The following is a 13036-nucleotide window of genomic DNA, read 5'->3' as shown; positions in this document are numbered from 1 at the left end:
CTGGTTACACTAGTGACCATATTCCCCGTGCATCCCGCAAAGGCGGAGGTGTTGCTAACATTTACGATAGCAAATTTCAATTTACAAAAAAAAAAATGGCGTTTTCATCTTTTGAGCTTCTAGTCATGAAATCTATGCAGCCTACTCAATCACTTTTTATAGCTACTGTTTACAGGCCTCCTGGGCCATATACAGCGTTCCTCTCTGAGTTTCCTGAATTCCTATCAGACCTTGTAGTCATAGCAGATCATATTCTAATTTTTGGTGATTTTAATATTCACATGGAGAAGTCCACAGACCCACTCCAAAAGTCTTTCGGAGCCATTATCGACTCAGTGGGTTTTGTCCAACATGTCTCTGGACCTACTCACTGTCACAGTCATACTCTGGACCTAGTTTTGTCCCATGGAATAAATGTTGTAGATCTTAATGTTTTTCCACAAAATCCTGGACTATCGGACCACCATTTTATTACGTTTGCAATCGCAACAAATAATCTGCTCAGACCCCAACCAAGGAGCATCAAAAGTCGTGCTATAAATTCTCAGACAACACAAAAATTCATTGATGCCCTTCCAGACTCCTTCTGCCTACCCAAGGACGTCAGAGGACAAAAATCAGTTAACCACTTAACTGAGGAACTCAATTTAACCTTGCGCAATACCCTAGATGCAGTTGCACCCCTAAAAACGAAAAACATTTGTCATAAGAAACTAGCTCCCTGGTATACAGAAAATACCCGAGCTTTGAAGCAAGCTTCCAGGAAATTGGAACGGAAATGGCGCCACACCAAACTGGAAGTCTTCCGACTAGCTTGGAAAGACAGTACCGTGCAGTACCGAAGAGCCCTCACTGCTGCTCGATCATCCTACTTTTCCAACTTAATCGAGGAAAATAAGAACAATCCAAAATTTCTTTTTGATACTGTTGCAAAGCTAACTAAAAAGCAGCATTCCCCAAGAGAGGATGGCTTTCACTTCAGCAGTGATAAATTCATGAACTTCTTTGAGGAAAAGATCATGACCATTAGAAAGCAAATTACGGACTCCTCTTTGAATCTGCGTATTCCTCCAGGGCTTAGCTGTCCTGGATCTGCACAGCTCTGCGAGGGCCTGGGATCGGGAGAGACACTTAAGTGTTTTAGTACTATATCTCTTGACACAATGATGAAAATAATCATGGCCTCTAAACCTTCAAGCTGCATACTGGATCCTATTCCTACTAAACTGCTGAAGGAGCTGCTTCCTGTGCTTGGCCCTCCTATGTTGAACATAATAAACAGCTCTCTATCCACCGGATGTGTACCAAACTCACTAAAAGTGGCAGTGATAAAGCCTCTCTTGAAAAAGCCAAACCTTGACCCGGAAAATATAAAAAACTATCGGCCTATATCGAATCTTCCATTCCTCTCAAACATTTTAGAAAAAGCTGTTGCGCAGCAACTCACTGCCTTTCTGAAGACAAACAATGTATACGAAATGCTTCAGTCTGGTTTTAGACCCCATCATAGCACTGAGACTGCACTTGTGAAGGTGGTAAATGACCTTTTAATGGCGTCAGACCGAGGCTCTGCATCTGTCCTCGTGCTACTAGACCTTAGTGCTGCCTTTGACACCATCGATCACCACATTCTTTTGGAGAGACTGGAAACCCAAATTGGTCTACACGGACAAGTTCTGGCCTGGTTTAGATCCTACCTGTCGGAAAGATATCAGTTTGTCTCTGTGAATGGTCTGTCCTCCGACAAATCAACTGTACATTTCGGTGTTCCTCAAGGTTCCGTTTTAGGACCACTATTGTTTTCACTATATATTTTACCTCTTGGGGATGTTATTCGAAAACATAATGTTAACTTTCACTGCTATGCGGATGACACACAGCTGTACATTTCAATGAAGCATGGTGAAGCCCCAAAATTGCCCTCGCTAGAAGCCTGTGTTTCAGACATAAGGAAGTGGATGGCTGAAAACTTTTTACTTTTAAACTCGGACAAAACAGAGATGCTTGTTCTAGGTCCCAAGAAACAAAGAGATCTTCTGTTAAATCTGACAATTCATCTTGATGGTTGTAAAGTCGTCTCAAATAAAACTGTGAAGGACCTAGGCGTTACTCTTGACCCTGATCTCTCTTTTGACGAACATATCAAGACTGTTTCAAGGACAGCTTTTTTCCATCTACGTAACATTGCAAAAATCAGAAATTTTCTGTCCAAAAATGATGCAGAAAAATTAATCCATGCATTTGTTACTTCTAGGTTAGACTACTGCAATGCTCTATTTTCCGGCTACCCGGATAAAGCACTAAATAAACTTCAGTTAGTGCTAAATACGGCTGCTAGAATCCTGACTAGAACCAAGAAATTTGATCATATTACTCCAGTGCTAGCTTCCCTACACTGGCTTCCTGTTAAGGCAAGGGCTGATTTCAAGGTTTTACTGTTAACCTATAAAGCGTTACATGGGCTTGCTCCTACCTATCTTTCCGAGTTGGTCCTGCCGTACATACCAATACGTACGCTACGGTCACAAGACGCAGGCCTCCTAATTGTCCCTAGAATTTCTAAGCAAACAGCGGGAGGCAGGGCTTTCTCCTATAGATCTCCATTTTTATGGAACAGTCTGCCTACCCATGTGAGAGACGCAGACTCAGTCTCAACCTTTAAGTCTTTACTGAAGACTTATCTCTTCAGTAGGTCATATGATTGAGTGTAGTCTGGCCCAGGAGTGTGAAGGTGAACGGAAAGGCTGGAGCAACGAACAGCCCTTGCTGTCTCTGCCGGGCCGGTTCCCCTCTCCACTGGGGTTCTCTGCCTCTAACCCTGTTGCAGGGGCTGAGTCACTGGCTTGCTGGTGCTCTTTCATGCCGTCCCTGGGAGGGGTGCGTCACTTGAGTGGGTTGAGTTACTGACGTGATCTTCCTGTCTGGGTTGGCGCCCCCCCCCTTGGTTTGTGCTGTGGTGGAGACCTCTGTGGGCTATACTCGGCCTTGTCTCAGGATTGTAAGTTGGTGGTTGGGGATATCCCTCTAGTGGTGCGGGGGCTGTGCTTTGGCGGAGTGGGTGGGGTTATATCCTTCCTGTTTGGCCCTGTCCGGGGGTTTCTTCGGATGGGGCCACAGTGTCTCCGGACCGCTCCTGTCTCAGCCTCCAGTATTTATGCTGCAGTAGTTTATGTGTCGGGGGGCTGGGGTTAGTTGGTTATACCTGGAGTACTTCTCCTGTCTTATCCAGTGTCCTGTGTGAATTTAAGTATGCTCTCTCTAATTCTCTCGTTCTCTCTTTCTCTCCGAGAACCTGAGCCCTAGGACCATACGTCAGGACTACCGGGCATGATGACACCTTGCTGTCCCCAGTCCGCCTGGCCTTGCTGCTATTCCAGTTTCAACTGTTCTGCCTGCGGTTACAAAACCCCTACCTGTCCCAGACCTGCTGTTTTCAACTCTTAATGATCGGCTATGAAAAGCCAACTGAGAGACCTGAGCCCTAGGACCATACGTCGGGACTACCGGCCGTGGTGACTCCTTGCTGTCCCCAGTCCGCCTGGCCTTGCTGCTATTCCAGTTTAAACTGTTCTGCCTGCGGTTATGGAACCCCTACCTGTCCCAGACCTGCTGTTTTCAAACTCTTAATGATCGGCTATGAAAAGCCAACTGAGATTTATTCCTGATTATTATTTGACCATGCTTGTCACTTATGAACATTTTTGAACATCTTGGCATGGTTCTGTTATAATCTCCACCCGGCACAGCCAGAAGAGGACTGGCCACCCCTCATAGCCTGGTTCCTCTCTAGGTTTCTTCCTAGGTTTTCGCCTTTCTAGGGAGTTTTTCCTAGCCACCGTGCTTCTACACCTGCATTACTAGCTGTTTGGGGTTTTAGGCTGGGTTTCTGTACAGCACTTCGAGATATTAGCTGATGTAAGAAGGGCTATATAAAATAAAATTGATTGAAAATTGATTGATAACAACTTACTGAAACAGACAGACAGACAGACAGACAGACAGACAGACAGACAGACAGACAGACAGACAGACAGACAGACAGACAGACAGACAGACAGACAGACAGACAGACAGACAGACAGACAGACTCTGTGTTCACCTCAAACTCAGCATGTTTGTGTACGTCTTCAGCTCTCTGTCTGTTCAGGATAAACTCAGCCTCGTTGGCCACACGCACAATATGGTCCTTCATAGCATGGCACAGCAGTCTGAGGTGAGAGAGAGGGAAGAGAGGGGGAGAGTGGGGGGGATGAGGGAGAGAGAGAGGGGGACAGAGTGGGGGGGGTGAGGGAGAGAGAGAGAGACAGAGTGGGGGGGTGAGGGAGAGAGAGAGAGACAGAGTGGGGGGGTGAGGGAGAGAGAGAGAGACAGAGAGAGAGAGAGAGAGAGTGGGGGGGTGAAGGAGGGAGAGAGAGAGTGGGGGGGGTGAGGGAGAGAGAGACAGAGTGGGGGGGTGAGGGAGAGAGAGAGAGAGAGTGGGGGGGTGAGGGAGAGAGAGAGAGAGAGTGGGGGGGTGAGGGAGAGAGAGAGAGAGAGTGGGGGGGTGAGGGAGAGAGAGAGAGAGAGAGTGGGGGGGTGAGGGAGAGAGAGAGAGAGAGTGGGGGGGTGAAGGAGGGAGAGAGAGAGTGGGGGGGGTGAGGGAGAGAGAGACAGAGTGGGGGGGTGAGGGAGAGAGAGAGAGAGAGTGGGGGGGTGAGGGAGAGAGAGACAGAGTGGGGGGGTGAGGGAGAGAGAGACAGAGTGGGGGGGTGAGGGAGAGAGAGAGAGAGAGAGTGGGGGGGGTGAGGGAGAGAGAGAGAGAGAGTGGGGGGGTGAGGGAGAGAGAGAGAGAGTGGGGGGGTGAGGGAGAGAGAGAGAGAGAGTGGGGGGGTGAGGGAGAGAGAGAGAGAGAGTGGGGGGTGAGGGAGAGAGAGAGAGAGAGAGTGGGGGGGTGAGAGAGAGAGACAGAATGGGGGGGTGAGGGAGAGAGAGAGAGACAGAGTGGGGGGGTGAGAGAGAGAGAGAGAGAGAGAGTGGGGGGGTGAGGGAGAGAGAGTAAGCAGATATCTACCACACAGACATGAGCAGACGATTGCTGATGGTGATAACATATTAAGAAGTATAATATAGATAGATCAATGTGATAGGTGATTGATTACCTTCCCTCGTTGATGAGCTCGATGAAGGCCAGACCGGCGTTCTTCTGGATCGAGTTCTGCCACTCCTGGAAACACAACACAGACACAAGGTCACACACTGACAACTACAGACCACTAAGGACCATTATAGAGCACCACAGACCCCCACATACCCCCACAGACCACTACGGACCACTACGGACCACTACAGAGCACTACGGACCACTACAGACCCCCACGGACCACTACAGACCACTACGGAACCCTACGGACCCCTATGGACCACTACAGACCACTACGGACCACTACGGACCACTACAGACCACTACAGACCCCCACGGACCACTACAGACCACTACGGACCACTACGGACCACTACAGACCCCCACAGACCACTACGGACCCCTACAGACCCCCACGGACCACTACAGACCACTACAGAGCACCACTACAGACCACTACAGAGCACCACTACAGAGCACCACTACAGAGCACCACTACAGAGCACCACTACAGAGCACCACTATGGACCCCTATGGACCACTACAGAGCACCACTACAGAGCACCACTATGGACCACTACAGAGCACCACTATGGACCACTACAGAGCACCACTACAGAGCACCACTATGGACCCCTATGGACCACTACAGAGCACCACTATGGACCCCTATGGACCACTACAGAGCACCACTACAGAGCACCACTATGGACCACTACAGAGCACCACTACAGAGCACCACTACAGAGCACCACTATGGACCACTACAGAGCACCACTACAGAGCACCACTATGGACCCCTATGGACCACTACAGAGCACCACTACAGAGCACCACTATGGACCACTACAGAGCACCACTACAGAGCACCACTATGGACCCCTATGGACCACTACAGAGCACCACTACAGAGCACCACTATGGACCACTACAGAGCACCACTACAGAGCACCACTATGGACCACTACAGAGCACCACTAACCACTACGGACCACTACAGAGCACCACTACCCACTACGGACCACTACAGAGCACCACTACAGAGCACCACTATGGACCCCTATGGACCACTACAGAGCACCACTATGGACCCCTATGGACCACTACAGAGCACCACTATGGACCACTACAGAGCACCACTATGGACCACTACAGAGCACCACTATGGACCACTACAGAGCACCACTACAGAGCACCACTATGGACCACTACAGAGCACCACTATGGACCACTACAGAGCACCACTACAGAGCACCACTATGGACCACTACAGAGCACCACTATGGACCACTACAGAGCACCACTATGGACCACTACAGAGCACCACTACGGACCACTACAGAGCACCACTAACCACTACGGACCACTACAGAGCACCACTACAGAGCACCACTATGGACCACTACAGAGCACCACTATGGACCACTACAGAGCACCACTAACCACTACGGACCACTACAGAGCACCACTACAGAGCACCACTACAGAGCACCACTACAGAGCACCACTATGGACCACTACGGACCACTACAGAGCACCACTAACCACTACGGACCACTACAGAGCACCACTACGGACCACTACAGAGCACCACTAACCACTACGGACCACTACAGAGCACCACTACGGACCACTACAGAGCACCACTAACCACTACGGACCACTACAGAGCACCACTATGGTCCACTACAGAGCACCACTAACCACTACGGACCACTACAGAGCACCACTAACCACTACGGACCACTACAGAGCACCACTAACCACTACGGACCACTACAGAGCACCACTACCCACTACGGACCACTACAGAGCACCACTAACCACTACGGACCACTACAGAGCACCACTAACCACTACGGACCACTACAGAGCACCACTAACCACTACGGACCACTACAGAGCACCACTAACCACTACGGACCACTACAGAGAACCACTAACCACTACGGACCACTACAGAGCACCACTAACCACTACGGACCACTTGCATCAACAGCTCTTTCTATGGCTACATTTCTCCATCCTCATCTCTCAGCTTCATAGCAAACCAGGTGACCGGGCTAACACTGGGCTGAAACACAAACATGCAAATTCCCAAAAAATATTTTCCCCTGAAGGACATTTCGTTGTGATTAGGGCTGTGGCGGTCACAAAATGTAGTCAGCCGGTGATTGTCATGCAAATAACTGTCGGTCTCACGGTAGTTGACCGTTAATTAACATAAACACATTTAGCATCTCCTGGCTTCCACACATAGCCTACAAGCCACTGATGCAGACCTTTGGAACATCTACATATTATGAAAAATACAACTGAACAAAGCTGAATAACATAGAAAGGATATTTTCTCCAAACGATTTGAGGAAGTGGCCACATGCTGCTATTCAGTGTTGAGCGGTTAACAAAGAAACAGGTCCTCCTTTATGCTTCATTTAGAGTTATTAATGTAACTTTAGTTGTTCTACAAACGTTGGGCTATATGTTTTGATTTTTAATACATTGTAAGGCTGTATGATTCTAATGATGATTTGAAAAAAGTCGCTTGAAAGGCATGAGCTCTGCTTTGTTTTAAGCGCAGGCTGTACACACTTCATCAGTCTCTCATTCACAATTTGACAAGCACTTTATAATGCCTCGAATTTCCGGGCGGCATTCCCTTTGTGTGGCCGTAATGCACCCTAAAGAAATCCATGCCTTTTGCGGCCCGGAGTGCTGCATTGTGCCCTTCTCCCCGAGTGTGCTGCGCAATTCGAAGCGCCTCTCACTCACATGGCTTTCTATCACGTGATCGGGTCTTTCTCACAGGCTACAAGTGAAGACAGACAAATCCGTGACGCAGCTGCGCGCGTCCTTATCCAATTCCGAGGTGCATATTGAAGATATTGGAAGAACTGTCCACATTTACTTTTCGTCAGCCAACAAGATGAGTCGGCCTAACGAACAGCAAAAGCACTAGCCTACGTCAATCTACTATCCCCCATAGTACAAAAGTCGACCTATTCTATTCTGTGCGAGAAATAAATATTCCAAACTTACTCTGGGAAAGTTGTGGGATGAAATAGATTCCAAATTAATACAACACTTGCATCCAAAAAAAACTGTTTTACGCTGATGCAACAGATCAGAACGTTTAGCTTAAAATGTGATAAACTATTAGGCTATTTCTTTACATTATAAGAGCAGCAATGCGTCCACATGGCAGTAGGCTATAAGCGCAAATGTTCCATTAGCGGGAAAACACCATTATCAAAAGTGACCGCAAATGCAATTATGCATGTAATGGTTTTATTATAAAAGGTGCATTTTTATGGTGAAAATTATCTTCCCCAAACTTGAAACTCAGGTTTATGTATGTCAGTTAGGCTCTACACCCCTTGTAAAGCGGATTCATGTGCTTAATTTAAAGAAGTTATTTGGCCATTTTTGTTGTGATACAAACCTTATGAAAACATATAGGCCTATGGGCTAGACTACATGAGGTGTGCGACTATGATTAGAACAAGTTTATTGCCTTACACTGGGCATCATTCACAAGTGATAATATATAATTCACAAGTAATATTGTTACCCATCAGACTATTCTTGATTTTTATCCTGTCTTTACATATACTAAATAATACATGTGTAACATTTATTTTGATTTAGAATGGACCATTATCATGCACCTGTCTGAAACAGTGGCAGCGGGAAAAAAATACATGTAATCAATGCATTTAAATAGCGAATGGAGGACGCTTTTCTTGTGGTTCATTTTCATGCCAGCCAGGTAGGCTATACTCCTGTTGTAAAGAGAAGCAATGTGCTTAATATGAGGAAAGTTTAGAAATAAATATAGTAGGCCTAGCCTATAGAAAGCTGATGGGATCCTCCTCTTTTTAGTAGAGGCCATCACTCTGTTTTATCAATTGCATAGCCTATGGAAATGTTGCACAACATGAGCTCATGGGCTCTCATTAAGTGTTCGATTTTGCATTGATGTCAGAGTGATTAGAGGGACAATAGAGTGCTGAGTACCAGGCAGTTAGCTAGTTGGGTAGGTTACTAATGACCATCATTAGCATCAGAGCTCGGAGAAGCCTAATTACCGTGACTAAACAGTCACGTGGAATTTGACTGCCTTCACGACTCGTGACCGCCGGTGTGGCGGTAATACGGTCACCGCAACAGCCCTAGTTGTGATTAATACTAAAATAAACCCAATATCACAACCTAAACCTTTCTATCATGTGACCAGTGATCATCAAATACATACATTTACATTTTACATTTTAGTCATTTAGCAGACGCTCTTAACCAGAGCGACTTACAGGAGCAATTAGGGTTAAGTGCCTTGCTCAAGGGCACATTAACGTCATTTAGCAGACGCTCTTAGCCAGAGCGACTCACAAATTGGTGCGTTCACCCTATAGCCAGTGGGATAACCACTTTACAATTTGGGGGGGGGGGGGGGGGGGTTAGAAGGAATACTTTAGCCTATCCCAGGTATTCCTTAAAGAGGTGGGGTTTCAAATACAGTTTACAGCCTATTCCCAGACAGTATACAGGATGCAGACATCATCGTTAGCTCTACTGGCTAAAAGCTTAATCAAAGCCAGTTGAAATCCATGAGAGAGGGAGAAAGAGAGCAAGAGAGAGAGAAAGAGATAGCTCCATTATCTCCATGGCTGGAATGGGTCTGGAGAACTCAGGGGAGCATCTCAGGTTCCCTTCCCCATCCCAGGGATCAATACCTGGGCTGGGGTTCTGTCCCCTGGGCCCCTAATGGAAGACAAGGCTGAAGCACTGTGTAATACTAGACACACTGACAGGACAGGAGAGGAGAGGAGAGGAGAGGAGAGGAGAGGAGAGGAGAGGAGAGGAGAGGAGAGGAGAGGAGAGGAGAGGAGAGGAGAGGAGAGGAGAGGAGAGGAGAGGAGAGGAGAGGAGAGGAGAGGAGAGGAGAGGAGAGGAGAGGAGAGGAGAGGAGAGGAGAGGAGAGGAGGGGAGAGGAGGGGAGAGGAGGAGAGGAGGAGAGGAGAGGAGGGGAGGAGATGAGAGAAAGCAAAGTGAGGAGTATAGAATATAGAGGAGCGGAAAAGAGAGAGAGGAGGATGTCATAGAGAGGACTGGAGAGGAGAAGAGAGGAGAGAAGACTGGAGAGGAGAAGAGAGAAGGTTGAGAAAGGAGAAAACAAGAGGAGAGGAGGATGAGAGGAATGGATTCCTCAAAGGACAAGAACATCTCAACTCTAGTCTTGAACGACTAGCGGAAAACCACTCAAATCTGAAGAATGAAAGTCAGAGGTGAGTACCATTCTGTTTCTACTTCTGCATGTTATCGAAGGGCCACACCTTGCTTGGGATATCAGTGTGTCCCAAAGTGGTGCTTGGTTCTCAAAGACCAAGACAGCAGAGAGGGAGGATATGATTGGATAATATAGTAATATAGAGCAGAGAGTGGCACAGTGGTTTGGCCGGCAGGGATGTGGGTTCGTTTCCCATGGGGGGCCAGTATGAAAAAATAAATAAAATAAAAATAAATAAATAAAACGTATGCACTGACTAACTGTAAGTTGCTCTGGATAAGAGCGTCTGGTAAATGACGTAAATGTAATAACATTGTAAAAGAGAGCAGAGAGGGAGGATATGGTTGGATAATATTGTAAAAGAGAGCAGAGAGGGAGGATATGGTTGGATAATATTGTAAAAGAGAGTAGAGAGGGAGGATATGGTTGGATAATATTGTAAAAGAGAGCAGAGAGGGAGGATATGGTTGGATAATATTGTAAAAGAGAGCAGAGAGGGAGGATATGGTTGGATAATATTGTAAAAGAGAGCAGAGAGGGAGGATATGGTTGGATAATATTGTAAAAGAGAGCAGAGAGGGAGGATATGGTTGGATAATATTGTAAAAGAGAGTAGAGAGGGAGGATATGGTTGGATAATATTGTAAAAGAGAGCAGAGAGGGAGGATATGGTTGGATAATATTGTAAAAGCATGTTTATGCAGTTTATGAATCATTGTGCCTGTTTGGAAGAGAGATATAGTGGCGAAGCAGACGAGAATAATTTTTGGAAATATGGCATTTCATCCGCATTGGGCGGGTCTGTAACCAGACACCCATCTGATAGCACCTCAGACCTGTCGATCAAAAAACAGCCCTCATCATTGGTTGCTTAGTGCTGCATCTATGGGGGCTGACAGACTGACTGAGGGTAAGCTTTGAGAATGACTTAAAACACCAATTTAAAGTGTAACATAAGGTGGCCAATGAATGTAGAATCAACTCATGAGTTGCGTCAACCTGTGCACGTTTCCCAAATGGTGGGTCCACGAATTAGTCACAGGTTCATAATGCCAGTCTGCTAGAAGCTGGTTTTGGCTAAGAAGAGAACTGATATATAGCCGATATTTGGAGAAAAAAACTGTAGCAGAGAAACTTGGTAACATGAATACCCTCTTCATAATGCATTATAATAAGCACACTTTAATGCCTCATGAGTACATACATAATGCATTATAATTCAGAGAGAGAGAGCGAGCGAGAGAGAGAGACAGAGAGAAAGAGAGAGAGACAGAGAGAGAGAGAGCGAGAGAGAGACAGAGAGAGAGAGAGAGAGAGAAAGAGAGAGACAGAGAGAGAGAGAGAGACAGAGAGAGAGAGCGAGAGACAGAGAGAGAGAGAGCGAGAGACAGAGAGAGAGAGAGAGAGAGAGAGAGAGAGAGAGAGAGCACTTCACTTGCTTTGGCAATGTTAACATACGTTTCCCATGCCAATAAAGACCTTAAATTGAATTTAAATTTAAATTGAATTATAATAATAAGCCATTTAGCATACATTTTTGTGTATGGGTGGTCCCGGGGATCGAACCCACTACCTTGGCGTTACAAGCACCGTGCTCTACCAGCTGAGCTACAGAGGACCACAATTAATGCCTCTCTCTTGCTCTCTTTCTCCCTCTCTCATGGATTTCAACTGGCTTTGATTTGACTCTTAGCCACCAATTGAGAGAGAAACAACACTAGACAACATGCTTTCACTATCTCATCCTGGAATATACAAGGTCTGCTGAGGTCATCTGACTTTGAACTAAAGAGCAAGAACCCAGACTTCACCAAATAAATTAGAAATACATAGGTACAGCAAATCCCCTTATTGTAGGGGACACTTAAAAAATGTGCCTTTAGAGGCCATGCAATTCAGTACTCATCTCGAAAACAAAAGCAATTTAGGTCAAAAGAGTCCACACTAAAAAGGAAACGGAAGGTCTAACAGAACAGATAGATGACAATACAGGCTCAGAATAAATGAGAGAAAAAACAAAAAGAAATGGAGGAACTTATTCAAGAAAGATCAAGTGTAATACACTGCTCAAAAAAATAAAGGGAACACTTAAACAACACATCCTAGATCTGAATGAAATAATCTTATTAAATACTTTTTACATAGTTGAATGTGCTGACAACAAAATCACACAAAAATTATCAATGGAAATCAAATTTATCAACCCAAGGAGGTCTGGATTTGGAGTCACCCTCAACATTAAAGTGGAAAACCAAACTACAGGCTAATCCAACTTTGATGTAATGTCCTTAAAACAAGTCAAAATGAGGCTCAGTAGTGTGTGTGGCCTCCATGTGCCTGTATGACCTCCCTACAACGCCTGGGCATGCTCCTGATGAGGTGGCGGATGGTCTCCTGAGGGATCTACTCCCAGACCTGGACTAAAGCATCCGGCAACTCCTGGACAGTCTGTGGTGCAACGTGGCGTTGGTGGATGGAGCGAGACATGATGTCCCAGATGTGCTCAATTGGATTCAGGTCTGGGGAACGGGCAGGCCACTCCATAGCATCAATGCCTTCCTCTTGCAGGAACTGCTGACACACTCCAGCCACATGAGGTCTAGCATTGTCTTGCATTAGGAGGAACCCAG

The 13036-nt window shown here is 46.4% G+C and overlaps 1 protein-coding gene across 1 annotated transcript in view; it reads right to left on the bottom strand.

Moving 5' to 3' along the window:
* Nucleotides 1-13036, bottom strand: part of LOC311122353 (neurobeachin-like) — a gene marked incomplete at both ends in the record, with an annotated part of 67349 nt that overhangs the window by 44266 nt on the left and 10047 nt on the right. The window contains 2 exon segments of the mRNA XM_084196725.1: nucleotides 4100-4208; nucleotides 5139-5203. Coding sequence (XP_084052851.1) covers nucleotides 4100-4208; nucleotides 5139-5203 — 174 coding nt within the window.

This window comes from Coregonus lavaretus (assembly GCF_964263955.1).
Source record: "Coregonus lavaretus genome assembly, contig: HAP1_SCAFFOLD_1267, whole genome shotgun sequence".
In the NCBI taxonomy this organism is placed as follows: Eukaryota; Metazoa; Chordata; class Actinopteri; order Salmoniformes; family Salmonidae; genus Coregonus; species Coregonus lavaretus.
This window is presented reverse-complemented; position numbering and strand designations above follow the sequence as displayed.